The sequence below is a fragment of the Chrysoperla carnea genome, chromosome X (assembly GCF_905475395.1).
Source record: "Chrysoperla carnea chromosome X, inChrCarn1.1, whole genome shotgun sequence".
NCBI classification, from domain to species: domain Eukaryota; kingdom Metazoa; phylum Arthropoda; class Insecta; order Neuroptera; family Chrysopidae; genus Chrysoperla; species Chrysoperla carnea.
The window spans coordinates 29,012,554-29,034,491 of NC_058342.1; the positions used below are offsets into that span (position 1 = coordinate 29,012,554).

General features: G+C 32.1%; 2 protein-coding genes across 3 annotated transcripts; both read right to left on the reverse strand.

Moving 5' to 3' along the window:
- Positions 1-2,250: 2,250 nt before the first annotated feature.
- LOC123302093 (60S ribosomal protein L13) lies at positions 2,251-5,227 on the reverse strand. The gene is made up of 4 exons (XM_044884878.1): positions 5,101-5,227; positions 4,587-4,862; positions 3,111-3,416; positions 2,251-2,434 (listed from the first exon to the last, which is right to left on the reverse strand). Exons 2-4 carry the CDS (start codon positions 4,830-4,832, stop codon positions 2,321-2,323), a joined length of 666 nt encoding a protein of 221 aa, XP_044740813.1. The 5' UTR covers positions 4,833-4,862; positions 5,101-5,227; the 3' UTR covers positions 2,251-2,320.
- A 1,647-nt stretch (positions 5,228-6,874) lies between these two features.
- Positions 6,875-19,977, reverse strand: LOC123302127 (transcription initiation factor TFIID subunit 3). Of its 2 annotated transcripts, none has more exons than XM_044884922.1 (9): positions 19,675-19,847; positions 19,364-19,606; positions 17,455-17,626; positions 15,620-17,378; positions 14,683-14,795; positions 13,868-14,010; positions 9,694-9,971; positions 7,580-7,680; positions 6,875-7,402 (listed from the first exon to the last, which is right to left on the reverse strand). In XM_044884922.1, the coding sequence occupies exons 1-9, from the start codon at positions 19,835-19,837 to the stop codon at positions 7,267-7,269; spliced, it is 3,108 nt and encodes a 1,035-aa protein (XP_044740857.1). In that variant the 5' UTR covers positions 19,838-19,847; the 3' UTR covers positions 6,875-7,266. The 2 variants fall into 2 exon arrangements, with proteins under 2 accessions (XP_044740857.1, XP_044740856.1); XM_044884921.1 differs by lacking the exon at positions 9,694-9,971 and adding an exon at positions 13,306-13,634 and having other exon boundaries at positions 6,877-7,402; positions 19,675-19,977.
- Positions 19,978-21,938: the final 1,961 nt, after the last annotated feature.

The following is a 21,938-nucleotide window of genomic DNA, read 5'->3' on the forward strand; positions in this document are numbered from 1 at the left end:
ACTGAACTGAATTACTATCAGCACATGCAAGAAATCATACCTATTATAGTATCTCTTTCTTATACACATTGCTTAATGTATACATATGTATGTACTCTCACACACACACATGGGTTGTACTCTGCGAAATAGTGTATGAAATGTCCTGTATATATATATATTTTAATTCAAAAAAGTAATAATTGTATACTAATTATTGTATTTTTATAAGAATTGTTTCTGTATGTGGAATCGCTGAAATCGCTAATCGCCTACAGTGATTCCATGAAGAAAAAAAAATATTGACTTGTATAACTGTATAACTCTTAAATGTAATAAAAACTAATAACTGTATGTAGAACAGACTGTCAACATTAGAAAAACTGAATGTAGTTATCCGTCTCTCTGGCTACAGCAGCCAAAAGACATTAAAATTATAAGATTATTAAAATTTAAAATAAATAATTAATACTCATAAGTAAATGTGTTCTTAATTTTAAATAACTTCCCTCAAACAATTCCTTAAACTTTCTACTTCATCCTAAAACAATTCATTAATTCCTAATTTCCCACTACTATATTTTATCTATGGTTTTTACCTTATGTAGTCATGGGCGTCGCCAAAGGGAGCAGGTAGGACTAATTGGCTCCCCTCTAGTGATTCGCAAAAATGGTTCAAAGCAGTTTTTAAACAAAAATTTTCTCCCAAAAGTTGACCCCTTTAACCACTTAATAATATCGAATGAGTTTAGTATGAAATTAGAATCAATGAAGCTCCCTAAAAATTTTCGACTCACTCTTTTTTATATTTTTGCGGGTATTGCCCAATCCATTCTTTGTGTCTTTGGTATGAATCAAGAGTTCAGCATAGAATTTTAAAACTAGATGTAAACAATATATTTAAAATAAAATTATTGGGTCCACAAAGAAAATTATATTTGGCACGAAAACTATTAAATTTAGTGAAAAACATTAAAACATATTGTCATAGACTAATTTCAAACGATTCAAGTTCCAGCTAATTCTGTTACTCATAAAAGAATATTATGCCATCTCTTAGACAAACGTTAAACTATTAAATTAAATATAAATAACCAGCTAATTATGTTACTCATAAAAGAATATGCCATCTCTTAGAGAAACGTTGAACTATTAAATTTCAATATCTAAAAAGTGAAAATATAAAGGCTTCATTCCAATAGATGGCACTATTTAATGGATATACAGTGTCATCTATTGGCAAAACATTAAACTAGAAGAATTAAATTAATCTAACTTTTTAATTAATATAATTTTTTGGATTCCAAATCGTTGAAATCATTGATCTCCAAAATTTTTAATTGAATTTTAGTGTTAAATTTACACTATTAAACGATCAAAAAGTATTGTGCATCCAACTAACCTTTATTAGCCGTCAATTAACCGCCGTTCAAAGACATTAGAATTTATATTACAGTTTGTTTATATCTGAATATTCTTGTCATAAAAACCAATTGAATGGTTTATTAAAAAAGCTAGGCGCTAAATAAACGGCTTATTATTACAAGTAAGTTTACAAAACTCACAGTTCAAACATCTGAGAACTCCATTAAAATACCTTTTTTCTTAGAACTTTCAGCTCAAGATCATCGTATTTTTTTAGTTGTTCCGAGTACAGACCCTTAAACTCGCACTTGAAACATAGCTAAGAACACTCTCCATTAAACTTATTTCATACGATAAAAAAAAAAAATTAAAATCGGTTCATCCGTTTGGGCGCTACGAAGCCAGAGCCAGACAGACACACGCATAGCGGTCGAACTTTTAACACCCCTTTTGTTTCGCGGATTAAAGATAGTTGACTGCGACACATCAACCTCACCAAAAAGTATCTAGTATCCGTTTTCGAAATAATTTCCTCTGATCTCATGTTAACCATCGCATAGATTCCCACAGGATTTGAGATATTTCCATCGTTAGAAATGTTTGCCCACCGAAGAACGTAAGCATCCTCACACAGAAATTTCTTCAAAACTGGCGATTGTAACTTGAAAAAGTAACAAATACACAGAATTGCAGATTTTCCATATTTGCCAGGTAGTACTGATTCCATCAGGAATAAGATAAGAAAAAATGCTTGATTTAAGTTATACCCTCCAAGAAAATTGTAAAAATAATCTGAAGATGGAATTATTTTTATGCAACTGTTGGCAATGGGCAAGTAAAAAACATTCCTTTTAAACGAAACTCTGAAATACAAAAAAATGATACAAAATAGCACATTTGATAGAAAAAGAAAATTTATTTCCACCCTTATTTTACATTTTTTTTATAATAATTTGTAAAATAATTTACACTTAAATTACTTTGCTTTTGCTTTCTTCGCATCTTTTGTAATTTTAAGGTCTTCAGTGTTTTCTGCTGCGTCCTTAGCTCGTTTAGCTCGAATACCAACTAATTTAGCATCAGCACGTGCCTAAAAAGACAAAAATATTGTATTAAGAACTTTTAAGAAATTATTAACTAATCCAATTAGGATTAGACAACAACTTGACAGTACAAAATTTCCAAAATGAGAGTGTTTTTTCATATTTTGGACAAATTATAGGCTTTAATAAAAAATAAAAATTTCTTCTTCAAAAACACTCCAGTGCGATTTTTCTAAATATCATTAAAACAAATAACGCAATTTTTTTACGAATAAAGGAAATTTTTCTTCAAAATTCAGCCTGAGCTTGCATTCTTAAACTCGAAAAGCAACAATTTCTAGGTTGCTCATCTTCTCCTTAATACGCCGTATTCAGAATAAATCTTTAAGTGCAGAAGCAACGTTGTTTCGAAAAATCAAGTCAGATCATGGCTTTTAGGTGCCATTTTATTGATTAATGCTGCTTACAAGGGGGCCAACAGTCAAATTTTAAAATTCCTTGTATAATTGGTCATACATTTCTCTGAATTTGATGCTCATATTCGACAATAATTTTAATATTTTCTAAATCCCTCCAGTAGAATTATGTACCCCCTGATTAACCCGAATTTTGACCCAGCCTAGTACAAAGATATTCGTACATTTTCCCTTTCCTTAAAAATCAGCCCCCCTACGTAAGACATCTCTTCGGGAACTTTCAAAAACAATTGAAAAAAAAAATTACCTTGCGTAAGAAATTGAATGCACTGAATTTCTTGGCGTCCTTTGTAAGAACTTGTGTCTTCAATTTAGCAGCTGGTTGTCTGATTGGCATTACTTTAGTCTTCAATTGTGTGGCTAATTTGCGTTCCTCTTCAGTTGCTTCACCTTTACGGACTTTCTTGTTGTTCAATGGGAACAAGATTAATTTACTTCTGTATTCTTTTAATCGTTGAACATTTTGTTGAAGTGATTCAACTGATTTGTTTCGTCTACGATAATCAACAGCGATACCAACGGTTCTTGCAAATGCAGCATTTAAACCAGCTGCCTATTTTTAAGAAGTGAATAATTTTCAAAAATTAAAAACTTTATACATTATTTTTAAAGCAAAAAAATTAATTTTTAAAACATGCAAAAAAAACTATTTTGAATTTAAGAAAGAGCAAAAAATTTAGAAAATAATCTTCTTCATTGGTTTTCGGTTCTAAAATCTTCCAAGTTCCGTCTTAAGTCTTCGTCAAATTTCACCCGGCCTATGTTTAAAATACTGATTAAAAATAAAATCGTTATACGAGATTAAAACGTAAAGACTCCTAAACTAACTTTAAAAAATCATTAAAGCAAATTGTTTAAAAATCCTGTATATATTAAGTTCTAAGCATTATAACGACTTCCTGATACATAGCTTGGAGCACAATTCGATTTGGATTCTTTGATTCATAGCCCAGCTTTTTTGAAATCGGAATTAGCACACTATCACGTTAAGTTTTTTGAGCTTTTCTTGAATTTTCTGGAATACAGCGAATGAACGTATTTACAGGGTTAACGAAAAAGCTAAAAAAACTAGCAGTACCGTAATAATTCGAAAGAATTGAAGGCATGGCCGACCCGTGGATCAGTGAATGAACCCAATCACAGGGAAAAGCTATTAATTTTTAGCTTCGACAAACAACCCACATTAAGCCGCACACACGGGCAGCACATGTGCTTACAAATACAAATTAGCCTGTAATACTTTAAGTTCTCGTCCATTAGAGAACACAGTTATTTCTATAAACGTTTTACGAATGTAAGCTTTTAGGCTTCTTAAAACTTTCCACTGTTTCGATTAAACTTTTTTTTTATCGAAGTTCTACTGTATTATAAAAAGTGTATTAACTTTAATAATACGACGTAGAATTAAAAGATCGGAATATTAATCCTTGGCTAAAAATCACACTTAAAATCCGAAAGTATTTTTGTCTATAGACAATGCTTCTAACCATAACAAACTTAAAACAAAACATGTGGATTTACTTAAGGTTTAGGCTAAAGAACGTGTTTAAATCCCGTAGATAGGTTATTTACACTAATTTGTGGGCCCTTACACCAAAATTTGTTTGTTTACAGTCAATATTTCTAACAAAAACGAATTTGAGTCTAAATTAACGACACCCTTAAATATATACAGGTTATGAAACTTATAAAAATATGTTAGAAAAATTTACAAAACACTTACTTTAATTTCATCTAATGTGAAACCGCGACCTGCTCGTACTTTGGTGTGATATCTAAATGTTGGACAACGTACAACAGGACGTAATGGACCAGCAGCTGGACGTGGTGCAATTGCACGCGCTTTCTTAACACGATTTTGTTTTCTACGGAATTTTCTAGCTGGTTGATTAAACCAAGTTTTCACAAATCGTTGCCAATCTTTATGGAAATGTCCATTTGGAATCATATTATTACGTTTTGGAGCCATTTTAACGGTGCTTCAACAACCGGCTTCCTACTGCAAAATAAATACAAAAATATATGTTACACTTTAAAACACACTGTAGGTTACGTGGTTAAGATTTTATGATTGAACTTTTATTAAATGAAACTTTGAATATTTTAACAAAATATTTAACACAAATAAATATTTATATAAAATTTATAATGAATTTACACTATTTTGAATTATTTTGTTATAAGATGTATGAAATATTTTTAGATTTTTTATTTTATAAACACATGGATTTCCTCACCTTCTTCAATCAATTCAATATACAGAAAAGAACTTTTAGTGATGGCAGTGCGCTCTATCACGCTTTGTATCAAAATAATGAATTGTCTCGACTCGTATAAACACGTTTATAGTATTCACTGAATAGTAGGTATGTTCGAGTAGCATTTGTCTATTATATCCACATATAGTATATTTGAACGGCTTTAGTCTGAAATTTGTACCGCTGAAAAACATTGATGAGAAACAAAATTTTGGTACAGACAAAAAAGAAACAGGCCCGACAACTCAAAAACGAAAATTGATAGCGATATGAAATTTTAACAGCGTGCTATGTAATTTAGAAGTTCGTGAAACACAAACATCCAACTCATTTTACGATTAACTGTGTTTTCTAAGATATTATTTGAAATCGATATAAGATATCGCGCTTTTTAAAGGATTTTCAGAGATAGCTCGGAAGCTACTTGTCCAATCGTCAAATAAACTTGATTTTATTTATTGGGTAAAATTTACTTTACAACAACTGAGTTTTCGCTTATGAACGCTTAGGCCTGGCAGTGTATCACGACTACTGCAGGAGTTGTCACTACTTAGCTCATGCCATGAGGAGATGGACTTACTTGAGCCAACCGCTCTTTGACGACCTCTCGGACCTTAAGTCCATCGGCATCAAAGCTCTCCTGCTGTTCTTAAACAGCCCTAAATGGTTCATGGAGTAGTGGCCGGGGATAGGCCAACACTTTTTCGGTATCACAACGGACCCTATGGTCTAAGTGTGTTGCACCCCAGGAGAGCCACTCTAACCTAACCTAACTGATTTTTCTTATCTATTGTGTTCATAGATGGCATTTCATCTATCATCTATCTATCCTTGTCTATTATGAGTAATTTTTCGTTTATTGACTAACTTCATGGTGTTAAAAAATTTTAGCTAATTTCAACATGAAGTTTTGGAATTAGTCTGTGTGAGCACATCATAAAAATTCACTCTCATCATTTCTTCATAACTAGCCTTAACAAGTTTATAACTTCAAAAATTATCTATGCAATGAGGCGCGTTTGAAATTTTACTAACCATGGCACAAAAAAAATCATCTTTACTTGAACCAACCTATTACTTACTAAAAACTGCACTTTCTATAAATGTCAAGTTCACATTTGAAAATGTTTGAATTTGAAACGAAATTATTTTCGTCAATACTTGAACTGATTTATCGAAAATAAATATTATTTTTAAAATTTTTATTTACACTTTGAAATATTTTTAAATTGATTAAATTAAATTCGTGACGTCATGTCATATATGTCATTATTGTGTTCCCTATTCTAAAATAATACCTCAAAAGAACTGTATTTTTAGGACTAAATGCCTGTGGATAATTTGATTTACTCATCCAGGGCTTCTAGAATTCTTCAAATGAACCCAACTTTTGAATTTTTTGGATCTAAATTGCCTTATATACTGAGTTTTATCAAAATTAAAAAAAAAAATTATCTCAAATTTTTCTATTTTTTTCTAAGTGCAAATATCAGGTCCATTTGACAATTAGATGCGTAATTTCCGAGAAATCATAAAAAAATTCAACTCGAAGATATATTTTCTCAAAAACTACGCATCCAATCGTCAAATGAACCCGATTTTTGAATTTTTTGGGTCTAAATTGCTTTATATACTGAGTTATTATCTTCAGTTGGTTGAATTTAAGGAAAAGAAATAAAAGAGCAATTTTAAAATTTTGTTGAAAACAACTAGATTTTTATTTAAACAGTTTTTTACAAAAATTAACAAATAAATTAATTATCCTTTTTCTCTTTCTTTTATATCCGTATGCAAAGTTTCTTGTTTCTTATCCAGACAAACTTTTCCCAACAAAATCATTGTCTTCAGTTGTTTAAAGACAAGTAAAAAATTAGCAATTTTGAAATTTTGTTTAAATATTTAGATTCTTATTTAAACAGCTTTTTACATAAATTAACAAAAAAGTTTACTGATCCTTTTTTCCTTTCTTTTTTCTTTTTATCCGCATTGAAAGTTTCTTGTTTCTTATCCAGACAAATTTTTCCCAACAAAATCATTGTTTTCAGTTGTTTAAACTTAAGGAAAAGTAAAAAATTTGCAATTTTGAAATTTTTGTTTAAACATTTAAATTCTTATTTAAACAGCTTTTTAAAATTAACAAATTAATTAATGATCCTTTTTCTCTTTCTTTTTTCGTTTTTTCTTTTTATCCGTATGGAAACTTTCTTGTTTCTTACCCAGACAAACTTTACAATACCAATCTTCGTTGTCGTCTGGCGGCACCTGGATACCGACGCACACCCTAAAAATTGAATAAAAACCAAAATTATTTTCATTGAGAAAAACCGAGAGGCATTTGCATATTCCTACGATTTTAAAAGCGAATTTGACCAGAATTTTGGTTCAGCCATATATGATTAAAAATTTTGAAAAGGTTTTTTTTTGCGTTGTCACCTCGAATTGGGTTATTTGTACTTACCAATGGTACCAGGCATCGCAGTCATCACATCCAATCATAGGGCTACCATCGTCCTGGCCCCCACAAGCTGGACATATCCAAACTTTGTTCCCATCTTTATCCTAAAAAGGTAATCTCTCAAGTTTAATAAGAGAAGTGTGACATACATGGAAATCCGATTATTTGTTTGATGTTAATGAAAAATGATGAAAATACAAAATGGCTGATTGAATTTTAAATTAATTAATTATTTGAAATGAATAAAATGTGTGAAAAACTGTTCTTATTTGAGACTTTCTTCCCCAAATTTGTTTTGCTTTTTTTTTATTTAATAATATATATTTTATTAATTGCCATTATTTTCATTATAAACATTTAAGGTGATTCTGACTCGATAATTTTTTCGAATATTGGTAGAACAAAAACGTTTCTACTACTCCACACAACAGAAAAAACGATGTATATATTTCGACAAAAATCTACCCATTACCTTCCTACATTTAATTAAAATTATCTCGTATAATTAATCAGAATTCAAAAACATTTGATCCCTTGAGTTACCATAGACATATAAGAATAGACTGAATAAGTCTACATGATCTGCCCAGACTCGATAAAAAGAGAACGATGCTCTGACGTACGTTTTGTTTCTTTTTAGTTGCGTTTGTGCATTAACAGTCTTGGACAAGTCCTTACTGTAAGTGGACAAGTGCGCCAGTAAGTCAAGCCCAAAAAAAGAGACAAAACGTACGCCAGAGCATCGTTCTCTTTTTACCAAGTCTGGAATCCCACTTACACGATCGTCTGTTACTAGCGTGGTCTATTCTTATATGTTTATGTGAGTTACTCATCAAATGCTTTAATCAGATAAATAGAGGTTGGAAAATAATTTTAGTTTACATGAATGGCTTCTGTTTTGGGACAGTGAGATATCCTGAAGGAGAATTGGCTTCTTACAAGCAAGTCTCTAAAGATTAAAGACATCTCTCCAGAGGCTGCGCATAATTACGGGAAGATTTAAGGATTATTTTAAAACATTAGAGCTTAGACTAAATGAGAATTTGCTTCTCACAAGTCTTCCGATGGAATCTTTTTATTCCTTCAGAAAGAGACTTCATTAGTCGTTATATTTTGACTCCGTTATCGGGAGACTCGGGTTCGATTCCCGGTACCAAATCCAAAATATAGGATCTTGTTTCTACACATAAAAAATGCTGAAAGGTAAAATATGAAATAAAAATAAAGCAATTAATTTTGAAAGTTTATTCCGCATAAATAAATTCGATAGAAACGCAATCGCAATGTCATTAAAAGTTTTATCAATGTATAGAGTCGATAGGTTGTTTTATTTCGCCAATAAAGAATGAAAGCAAGTTGGAATTGTATCAACTTCGATTAAAGAATCAGCGATATTTGCTCAAGGAAATACTGATTACATCATTAAGTCGTACTTCCCAGAAGCAAGGACGAAAATATAAGTAAATTTGGTATTATATACCTGAAGACAGTTCTACGACTGTTGTCTTGCATTTTAGATGCAAAATTAAATTGTATCATTTTTAGGCATGGTCTTGGGGACTAAACCATTACATTACCTACTGGCTATTTATAATGATTTTCTTCGTAGCTAGAAACAAATTGGATTACCTAACCTATTAAATAAATGTCATTGAGGCCATGAGAAAAAATTCTAATGATTTTGGGGCGCTCTCTTACCTATCTTAAAGAGATTAAAACAAAGGGCATGAGAGTGAATTATCGGCTTAAGAATTTTGTACAGTGCCGCTGGAGAACATACAAAAATCATGCGAATGTCATGAACAAACTTGGAATGGGAATTTTGAGAAGGTTCACCTGAACAGTTTTATTCGAATATTCATAGATTTGATACAAATATGATATCAAGAAAAACTGTTTATCATAAAAAACAAAATAATCTTAAACCCAGGAAAACCTATGAACCTAGTTTATACTTTAATTTATAATGAAAATAATAGCCTGAAAATTTTTGATTCGAAATTAATATAATTATTAAAAACACAAAAGTATTATCTACTCCAAAAAATTAAAAACAACAAAAGTAGATATTAGATAATTACCCAAAAAAATATAAATAAGAGGTTTTGGTCACTTACCAATTCAGAAGCGGCTGCTTTTTTTGTTACCGGTGCGGAATGTTTGGCAGTTTGATTTGCGTTGTTTTGAGCAGCGAGGGCAGCTGCTGCGGCCGCTGCGGCAGCCGCAGCTGCTGCTTTAGCAGCATTCGTAGAACCGCGAGGTCGGCCGGGACCAGCATGTGTACGTACTGGTGGTGTTGGGGGTGGTATTGGTGCGGGAGGTGGGGGTGCAACAGTTGTTGCATTACCAGCCCCAGTATCCTTTTCGTCATGACCGCTGGGACCATTATGCCCTTCTGTATGGACAAGATTCAGTACCCACACAGTTAGACACTAACAATTTTTTTCCTGATATATTTCATATACGACTATACATAAATTTTTTATTTCCCTTCACACTGATCGACACTATTTGTGTCACACGAAAGAACAAACTTCCCCTTTATTTGAATAATCTTGGATAGAAATAATTTCGGATTCCCCTATTTTCTCTTTGAGATATTTTGAAACTCTAAGTTGTCGACATTTAAAAACTTTCTTCGGATTCCAATTTCAGAAGTTATGATTTTTTCATCATTAATACAATTTTTGGGTCTAACGTACTATATACGGAGTCTCCCAGAATAATCACGCATGGAAAATATAGTGAAAGGTGGGAAAAAATCCTAAATTTAGTTCTAGTTATTTTTTTTAATCTGATGCATCGAAAACATAAATTTATTAAATTAAACTGCAACCAAAACTCTCTCTGATCTTAGAAAGGATATAAAAAGAGCTCGATAGATCAGAGAGGGTATTCTGAGTCACCCCGTAAAGCAATGTCACCGAAACGTGAAAAAATTAATTTTGTTGACTGTTATCTTAAACAAATTGTGTAAAATTCAGTAAAACCAAATTTTTTTGTCTGCTACTTTGGTTTTTGGGATGAATTTGGATACTCGTAGATTAATAAATTATTTCTAGCTTTCACGATAAAGCGTCATATCAAAAACTAAAAACTTTCCCCAAATTTATTCCATTTTTCAAAATATATTAAATTTTTTTAAGGAACAACTTTCTATTTAAATGAGTTATTTTATCGTTTAGCACCTCTGAAGAAACTCAGCTGTTTAATTATCCTCAAAATCAAGGTCGAATTCAAGACTACTGTTAGATATTTTCGCCCCTTTGAATCCACAGGTTTGAAACATTTATTGGCTGTGGATTAATCAAATTAGAGTCAACGCGAAAATTACCTAAAATTGGTCCCTAAATCTCCTTAACCTCGCCGCAGAAATACTGTTTCCCTGTATAATTTTCGGAGATAATTAGAATTCAATCAGCACAAATATGGAGATGGATAGTTTCCAACTCCAAATAGCTTCCGAGATTATAATAGCTTCTGAGATTTCGACAAGAAATCAAGTCCATTTTGAGAAACAATAGAACTGTCGGCATTTTTATCATTTGAGAAGGTGCCACATATTTGCTGCCTTGAATAAGAAGTGTAACAGTTTCGAAGAAAAAATTCGAAAAATCTTGAAAATTTCGTCTGGAAAATGTCATGATGACAGGACAAAAAGGAAGTTATTTATAAATACATTTTTTCTGGAATCTGGACCTGTTTTTGTACATTGTTAATTAGAAGCATTATTATAAAATTAGGTATTAATTTTCGTGTGACCAAAAACTTAAATTTTGCAGACCAGTGTAATTTATGGATAGCCGAGCATTCAAAAATTTTATGATTAAAAAAAAAAAAGTACATATTTTTCAAGTCGTGTATACATTGCAGTGGCAAACAAACTCAGGCAATAATTATTATCCGAGAAAATTATTCAAAAATGAAATATATCAGAAAAAAAGAAGATATTTTACATTTAAGAAAAATTTCCGCATGCGTTTTAACGTTAACTACTTACAAAAAAATAAATAAATAAACTTTGTGCATAAAAGATAAAATAAATCATGCGTTTCCCAACACCTAGCACGAAAATAAATAAATTCAAAGCTAATAAAAAAAAAACTACAATAATTTTACTTTCGATTGTAACTGAAAAAAAACACCAGCTAAAAGAAAATTGAAAATTAAAATAAAAAAATATTCAAGCCCAAATAAGAACAGAAAAATTAATTCAAGAAAATATTAAAATAGTGAAAATAATATCTACAAAGTAAAAGAAATATCATTTTTAAATTGGCCTTAATTATGGTCATTTTTGTCAAGTTTAAATTTTGATCAATTAAGAGCCAAAATAGCCGAGCGGTCTAAGGCGTTTGTCTTTGACTGTTTGTCTATTTAGACTAAGGTTGCGGGTTCGAATCCAGGCAGCGGCAGTGTGAACAATTATGATTAATGAGGGTGGTAGAATTGATCACATTGTCGTCGCTTGGATAAGAACCAAGTAACCGACTCCACCCACATCAAAAATGTAATTGTAAATATGTTTGGAATTAAATAAATAAAGATTAACAAATAATGATGTGGGTGGCCTCCGTTATAGGCGTATATGTCAGAGAAACGGAGGTTAAACCCCATTATTATTGAGGCTACTAAAAAATCCTTCCGGGATATTAATAATAATAATAACACAAAAGAGAGGTACCGCAAGTGGGTCCCTAGCACTCTAAACCAAGAGTCCTCTGTGACCTCCTTGAGAACGACCGAAGATGAAACGTCTTCGGGTAGGAGGCGCTATTAAATTTTGTCGGGGACAGACGCCACGTAGAAAGCCCAGAGTTTCTTCGTTGGGATCTCTTCCAGGATAGATGGATCCAAAGTTTCAGACCCAAACATTCTGAATCTACCCCCCTGCAGATTTCTACAGGTACAAATAACATGTATGGAGATTTCCGAGACATTAATATCGGTTCTAAGAAAATGTTAAAACAGAGGCGACGGAATCAATGAAGATCAGGAAATTCGAGAGACCCAAAGGGGAAACTTCATAAATCTGATAGCCGGATTTTATTTATAGCCTTACCTAACAATATCAAGTTAGGTTCCCTGGATTACAGCTGCTACCAAGTGTAAAGGGAATTCCTCACGTCGTACGTTTTGTCTCCTTCTTTACTTCAGGTAGTTGGGTTTTGAGATCCAAAATCAGAAAATTTCCAAAATGATATTTCCCTTAATACAAACAAGTGAAAAAAATGTACATGGCGGCGTTAAATGCAATATGGAAATTAGGGGAAAAAAATGGAATGATGAATAATCGGTATAAACTTGAACCGACAAACTACTAACATGATTGAATAAAAATGGTCCTCAAATATGATATAGGTCTAAGGCCAGTGTATATTTTGAAAACTGAGAAATTTGAAAAGCTGTTCAAGGTCACATTCTCAACGGTAAGACTATTATCAAAATTGAAAAATGGGATATTTTTGCTAGATACGCGAATTTTTTATATTCGAAGTTCGTAATTTTAAAAACGTCCAAACTTTTCTCGAAAAATCCTGGAAATGTGAGATGAGTAGCTTAATCCCCCACTTTCGAAATTTAAAAATAAACTTTCAGTTGAGTACGTGATCTAGAGTTCAACCTCCCTAATTTCTATCCTCGAATTATCAAAAAATGAGCACTGGTCCTAGATCTAATGAGGGAATATCTGGTTTTGATTTTTTTTTTTTTTGTTGATTACTACTTACAAAGTAGAATGCTTCCTTGATTGGTAATTGTTGGGCAGGATGAGGCGCAGGTGGCGGTTGTGGAATTGTCGTTGTCATATACGCATGCTTAGCATCCTCATCAGAGGACTCATCAACCGATGTTGGTGGTACAACCCTCTTCAATAGATCTTTACTTTTTATTTTCGGTATCGGTTTAAACATACTCTTCTTAATTTTCGTATGAAAACTAGACACTTCAGTGTTATAATTTTCACTGAAATTGGGCGATGGTGCGTTACTACCATGCGTGGCATAAGCACCAATCGTTTGACCTTGATTTTGACCAGAAGAGGATGAATGGTGTAGGCCTGAGCGTGTGACACAGATATTAGCATGCAAATACAACCAAGAATAATTTTCTAAACATTTTTTTAATGATTCTAAATTTTGAACTTGTGTTTTAAATTAAAAAATTTCAAGTTAGATAAAAAAAAAAACGTGTTTTGAGATCCAAAACAAGTATCCAGGGTAAAAGCGACTTTATTAATCCACTGAATACACGCTTGAATTTTGTGGTATGTGATTTGTGTTTTTAACTTACTGACTGAGAGTGATTTTTGACTTTTTGGTGGATGTGTTACAAGAGCACTAATTCTGGCCAGTTCTGGTGACATTTCACGATCATTTGGCCCGCCTGCTTGATCCTCACCACCAGTTCCTTTTTTCATTACGGTTTTTATTGTTCTGTAAAAAAAGTTTATATTTATTCAGTTAATTTTATCTTTAAACGTATCCAGAAATAAGCATAGGGTTAGAAAATAATGCGCGGATCTTGAGTTACATATAGTCCCGACAAAATTCGTCATTAGCATACTTAATGTCGCCCTATTAGCTCAGTTGGTTAAGGCGTTAACAATTCCGTCCGCGGTATGCTTGGGGTAGCGGGTTCGATTCCCGCCGTCGCAACAAAATTCATTTAACTGATAGTTGTGATGGGCTGGTGTAGTGCATGGTATATGCATGAAGGAGGTGCACTCAGCCTCTGAAATTTTAAGTGCTTGATTGTTAATTGTTAAGAGAGTGCGGAAAAAACCATCCAACAAGAAAGATTTTCTGTTCTGTATATGCTAGAAAGATGGTCTCTTCACCAATCGGCTCAAATTAAAGTCAAATTAACGGAAAAGTTCGAAAAATTTCATTTTCCACAACGCAACCCGCCGGAAAATCGATAAAATCGTTTTACCAATTTGCCGGGGGGTTGCGTTGTGGAAAAAGAAATTTTGCGAAAGAATCAGGTTTTCAGAATTCAATTCTAAACCCAGAGTTTTTTTTTTCATTTTCTCTGTCCGGTATTAAAATTGCTTGACTTTTCCAGAATTTAAAAATTTCCTAACTTTAAGTTGTAAATATACTTACATTTTTCGTGAAACTTGTCCATCGGGTGTGGATTCCCGTTGTGGTTGTGAGAACTTAAACGTTAATTTTGGCACAGCTGCTTCTATTTGTTGCTGCTGCTGTTGCTGCTGTTTCTAAAACATAAAACATTCGTTCAAAATTTCTTTCTCTGTGCTTCCGTTCTCTTCAACAATAGGACTAAATTTACAAAGCTTTTTTTAATACAAAGCGTTCAAAGAAGATTGAGAGAGGTTGTCCGTGGTTGTGGTCATCATTCATCGAGGTAACTGACTGATTTTGTAGTACTATAATTTGGCATTTTTGTAGTCGAAAAATATAGAAATTTATATGGGTTATATTCTGATAAGATCAGAGCCTAAATGGCCGAGCGGTCTAAGGCATTAGACTTTGACCGGTCGTCTATTTGGACTTAGGTTGCGGGTTCGAATCCTGGCAGCGGCAGTGTGAACAATTAACAAAAATAATAATAATGGGGGCGATAGAATTGATCACATTGTCGTCGCTTAGATAAGAACGAAGTAACCGAATCCACCCACATCAAATTGTAATTGTAAATATGTATGAAGTTCAATAAATAAAAGATTAACAAATAATGATGTGGGTGGTCTCTGTTATAGGTGCATTATTATTATTTATATTCTGATAGAACACATTCAATATGATGAATCGGACCTCAAAATGGATGTTTGAAGAGAAACTCCGAGATATCGATGATAAATCAAGAGTATTTTATTTTCCGATATTAAAGTATTCTAATTTTTCCAGAATCTCAAAATTCCCTGACATTTAAAGATGGATTTCCAACTTGTCAATTCGTCCGCGATAACATGGAGCGTATGTTATTAAGAACACATTGAAGCGTTTGCGTGAGAAAAGCCGACAAAAACTTTTGATACATTTTGGTACGGAACTATAAAAGAAACTTGGTACAACTTACATCTTTATGTTTCTCTTTCTTCTCCTTTTTAATTTTAATTTTTTCACTCTTTTCTAATTTCTTTTCCTCTTTCTCTAATTTTTTCTCCGCTTTATCTTTACCCTTCTTTTTATCTTTCTTATCCTTTTTCTTTCTTATTTTCTTCTCTAATTTCTCTTTCTTATCTTTCTTATGTTCTTTACTCTTCTTTTCAGATTTAACGACAACCGGTGAAATTTCCGTGATTTCCAATTCGTTCGGTTCATTCTTAATAGTTTTCGTGATAATCGTAGAGTTATTATTTACAACGGGGGTTACAGTAAAACTATTATTATTCGTTGGAGCATCTCGTTCTTGCTTGGGACTGCGGATTTCAGGTGGGGGTTCTGATTTTACTGTAGGAATAGCGGTAACACTCATTAGAGGATTTGTAGATAAAATTGGAGGTTGTCCAAAACCATGTTTACCCATATTATGTGGGAAAAATGGTGAGTATGTCGTGGTTTTCGGTATAAGACCTGGACCACTTGGAAATGGTGGGAATATTGATGGAAATATTGGCGGCGGTTGAATTTGGAATGGTAAATTAATTTCCGATTTACTGGTAATTGTAATTGGATCGTCTGGTGTTTTCGGTCGATCCGTAAACGCTGGAGATGTAGTAATTTCTGTATTGTTAAATTTAATCCGCCGTGGACTTGTGAGCGGTTCCATTTTTACACCTTTCACTTTATGTGCTTTGATTTTCTTCGTCTTCTCCTTACGTTTCTTACGCTCCTTCTCGACTTTCCTTGGAGGCGGAGAAATAAGTTGTGTTTGCAATTCTGGTGTTTTAGGTGTAGAAGGTGTTCCAGGAGGTGACATATCCGAATCCGATATCGTATTCAATAAATGTTTAACTGATGGAGTTGGAGGACGATCCCGATTTAGTGAACTTGGATAAATCGGTTCCTCTTTAATCGTAATTTCTGGTGTTTTTGATTTTTCAATTTTCTCAGCCTTCATTTTCGTTGGTCCACCGATTGGTTCGTTTATAGGAATGATATCCACAGCATGAATATCCCCTCCACTTCGAGAAGACGCGGCTGCGATAAAATCGAAATGATTATCGGATTTTTTATCAGCTTTATCGAATTTATCGTTTTTATCGTCCTTGGATTTTGATGAGATCTTTTTAAATATGTTTAATTTAACTTTATCGGGTTCGTTTGATAATTTTCGGACACCTTTGTCATCAATTTCGATAATTGTAATACCAGGTTCCATTTGTTGGGGACGATGGAAGATCTGTAATGGAGGATCTTCAATTTTAATTGGTTTCGTTACCAAAGTGGATACCTTTTGAATTTTGGTATCGCTTGGAATTTGTTTTTGTACAGCAGCCAAATTCGTTTTGGCACTTATAATTTCCATGGATGTATTATTCGCATTCAAATTCTGTTTGGTTTTGAATGCCTTTAATTTTGCATTCTCTTTCATTCCTGGTAATTTTTTCGTTTTACTATCATTAATCTTATCCGGTTTAAATAATTCGCTGCCCTTGAATTCGCTATTTTTACGTTTAATATTTTCATTAACTTTTTTCGGTTTCTTTTCGATACGTAATTCTGGCGGAACTGTTGGATATTGAGACGATGCAACTTGTTGTGATTCAGTCAGAGTTTGTGGGGTGCGTGCTTCAGGTAGTTTACCCTCACGGGCTGGGGATAAAAATCCAGAAGATGTCATCATAACACTGCTTATTTCTCGTGTGGGACGCCCTTCTTCGCCGAAACTAAGTCTAAGAGTAGAAATTTTTGTTTAAATCGTTAATTTTAGATTGTAACTATAACAACAGTCGTTTGGATCCTACTTACTTGGGTCGTTTGGTAAGTTGACTATCTGAAATAGGATCACCAGGTCGTTTAAATACATTTTCAACATCCAAAGCATCTGGAGACGATGCTAATTTTGATAAATCAGCAGTGCCTGTTGTTGAATTCGCTGGTGATTCACCTGGAGATGCTATAATCGGTGAGCTTTCTTCAACTAAATTAGAATCAAATCCGAAAACTTTTTTAAATTTTAAAAGCTCAAATTACCTAATAGATTGAAAATTTTTATAAGGTTCGAACGAATACTGAGGTAATTTAGTATTTTCCGATCTACTCGTTATAAAGATACTTATAAGAAGATTTAGATTAGATTCTCTGCAATATATAGGTTCAGTACTTGGAAAAGCTTCTACCCAAGAACTTAAAAAATACAATTTGATAGAATATTTTCGTCTTGTAAATTTTTTAGCAGGCTTGGGGAAGGTAAAATTCCTAGATATTTTTTTGGTTTCTTAGGAATGTAGGACACAAATAAAGTGTATTTGGTAAATTTACCAACGTTTCGATCTCAATTGGGTCTTTTTCAAGGCTCTACAACAAATTTAACAATCAATAAAGTTATAATTATATTTAATTAAACATTTGGTATAATTATTGAAACAGAAAAGCTGTGTTGATTGTTAAATTTGTTGTAGAGCCTTGAAAAAAACCCAATTGTTAAATATTGTAAAGCCTTGAAAAAGGCCCAATTGAAATCAAAACGTTTGCAAATAAGAAATTAACCAAATACACTTGAATTGTGTTCTACAATCACAAGAAACCAAAAAATTATCAACTTTCAAGGACAGAGACAACGTTATTCATATACCTAGTTATGTTTGAAGGTACTCAGTAGTCTTGGGTAGTTTACGGATTCGAAAATATTGTTGAATGACTGTTTTTATTTTGCTCTCCCCTCAGGTGGAAAACTGGATACGTTCGAAACTAGAGAACTTCTTTTTGGTGGGGAAAAATTGAAAGTACTTTATTAGTTTTCGAGGAATCGGCTATGAATTTGCTATTGAAGCAAAAATTTTGTTGTCATTTCAAAATATTGCTCAAAGAAATCAATTTTATCGGAAAAATTGATATTTAACGCTTTCTACAATTTTTTATAAGGTTAACATTTTATTTTTGCTACTATTTTTTATATCAATCTCTAATAATTTATAAAAAAATGATTTTTATTACCGTAATTTAATGTTTTAACACAGAAAGGTACATATTTCATCTTTTTAGTACTTTTTATAAATCTTAATTTTAAAAACTGTACACTGAAAATGACTTTCTTGTTGTTTGCAATTTTAACTATACAAGATACAACTTGTTTGTGGCCTTTTCTCTAGAAGAGTGTCTCAGTTCTTGGAATGAATAATATCAAAGTCGGCCCAGTTCTTATACTCAATATGGCAACCTAACGAACCTAAGTGATTTGCATCTTTCTGACTAATTTGTATATCCTGTATACATGGAATATATATCAATGTATACTAATTTTAGTCCCAAGTTTGGAATGCTTAGAAATATTGATGATTGAAAATAAACAATTTTTGTTTGAAACATTTTTTCGTAAACATCAGTGTTTACCCATAACGATGCAAATTAAGACAAAACTTTGGTGTCTATTTTCAAATAAATGGCGGTCAAAAGCCCGCCATAATTATTTTGGTTTGTTAAACTCGTCTAATTTATAAAAATAATGCAAGCACTGATATTCAACACATAAATACAGGGTATTTCATTGAATGGCTAAAAACTAATTTTTTTTGAAACGTGAATGCAATATACGTCTATGGATTTCATCGTTTTCTTAAAATTAGTTGACTTAATGATGTTGACCTCAGTATTCGAACATCCATTGAAAAAAAAACATTTATTTTACTCTAATGGTGAGTTTTTTTTTATAGCTTACCTTCTAACTCAGGATACATCGGTGGTAAATGTTCATGAACATGTACAGGCCGTGTAACAACTTCACGACTACCTGGTTTCAAGAAATTCAATTGCGGTTCTCGCGGTACTGGTAACTTTGGCACAACAATATTACAAGGTACTGGTTCAACCCAATTAATATATTCCTCAATTTCATGGGTTTGTATATGTAAATCCCGCATCATTAACGCTACGTGATCTAGATTTGGTTCGGTCATACCGACTACCAAAAAAACATAAAACGACCAAACATCAGATTTGATAAATAAAAACAGACATAAATAAACTTACAATGTTCAGAATATTTATGTGTTAAAACACACATTTGTCGTAGATATCTCGATAAAATATCCGTCATCACTTCCATGGGAGTTGATTGTATACGATGCCAGCCCATTGTTTGGCAAATTTGGGCGACAACGACTTTTAAAACTTCTTTACAATATTGATCCATTATGATAAAACTTAAAAATACGTTCACTTTAATAAATTTTAACTAAATAAAACATTTTTTTTTTTAAATCTAACTTATTTTTTTTAGAGATAAACTTCTTCATTTATGTACACCACATATTTTTGACAACAACATTATAGTTGTTGATGATTCTCTTTGATTTATGAGCAACGCATGCCCTAAAATTAATATTTAAAATGTGTGTTCCTATTGAGGTAAAAAAAATTTAGGTATTTTAATTAAAACCTTGTCATTTATTCTTTGGAATTTGGATTGGATTTAAATGGAAATAGGAATTAAAGGATTTAAAATCTTTTAAAAAAATATACAAAACATATTTTTTACAATAACATTATAGTTGTTGATGATTTTCTTTGATTTATGGAGAACGCATGCGCTAAAATAAATATTTAAAATGTATGTTCTTATTGAGGTAAAAAAAATTTAGGTATTTTAATTAAAACCTTGTCATTTATTCTTTAGAATTTTGATTGGATTTAAATGGAAATAGGAATTAAAGGATTTAAAATCTTTTAAAAAAATATTCAAAACATATTTTTTACAATTTTAAGAGGTTCTTAGAGAATATTTCTTATCTATAAAAAAATAAAAACAAATGACACACGATAGTCAATACAATTGACGCATGCCATTGTTAATTGTTCGAGCCATGGGTGAGCATTTTGGTATGAGATGGGGCTTAAATTTTTCTGGGTAATGAAAACACAATGCAAGTTTTTCATAAATGTTGATTGTTTGAGTTATAGTTACTATTAATTGAATCATTTCTGTAATTAATTTATTCTTTTCCATAAAAATTGTTCAATCGTTTGAACCTTCCATTCTATATTGTCGTTGGAAAAGTATTTCATTTTGCCTTAAATAGTAAAAATCCTTGTTTTTCGCATAAAGATCCCTAAAAATTGAAAATTTAGAGGTGTATCCTAGCATATTATTTGTAAAAATCTGGAAAATCAAATTTTAACATCTTTAAAAAAAAAAATTAAAAGTAAAGCCTCATCTGGATCATACAATAAACTTCCATCAAAACAGTTGCTCCGGGAGCTCTTGAGTATGATTTTAGCCGATATCAAATAATCCTCATTTTTAAATTTTTTTATTCCATATAGTTGCTCTAGAAATGATTTTTATTCAAATCAGAGACTAAAATATTTTCCTGATTTTTTCGCAATTTTTGTAGGGACAAAATCACAAACAAATTTTTATTTCGGAATTTGACCAAACTTGGTACATAAGGTTAGGTTACATTGGCTGTCCACGAAGGACACACTTAGGCTATAGAGCCCATTGTGATACCATGTGCTTTACCACCTTTCCGCTGATAATTTCATTTATCAGCTCCTCAATATCGAGGGCACCTCCTTCATGCATATACCATGCACTACACCAGCCCATCACAACTATTAATTAATTTAATTTTGTTGCGACGGCGGAATTGGTTACGCCTTAACCAACTGAGCTAATAGGGCGACTTACATAAGGTTACTTTGACCCAAAATGTACAAAGATCAGGTTCATTTAGCAATTGGAAGAGCAGTTTGTGAAATATCGTCCAAAATTGTAGCAATTCTGGAGATGTACCTCGAAAAATACTCATCTATTTGTCAAATGAGCTTTAATTTTACGATTGAACAAGTTTCTTAGCTGTATTAACTGAACAAATCGGAAATTTCAATTTTTGACAATTTTCGACAGTGAACCCGATCCTTTTTGAAAAAATTGAGAAATGTGAAAAATTGTAAGAATCTCAACAACAAAATTTCCGATATCTATCAATTCAACTGTTTTTGGCTAGTGCTGAATGTTGATAGTTAATTATACTTAAAATTTCCTTACTTGTTGTAGACATTGCCTCGATTAATAATTTCTGAAACAATTTTTTCCAAATTTGATAATGATCCCTATTTTGTTCCTTTAAATTTTGATGCTTTTTAAATTCAGACATGACCAATTCTAATTCGATTTTATAATTGTATATTATTTAATTCACCATAAAATTAATTGTTCGAAAAATTTTCTATTTAATCCAATCGAATATCCATAATTATTGATAGCATAATGTACATCCTTTTTCGTGCCA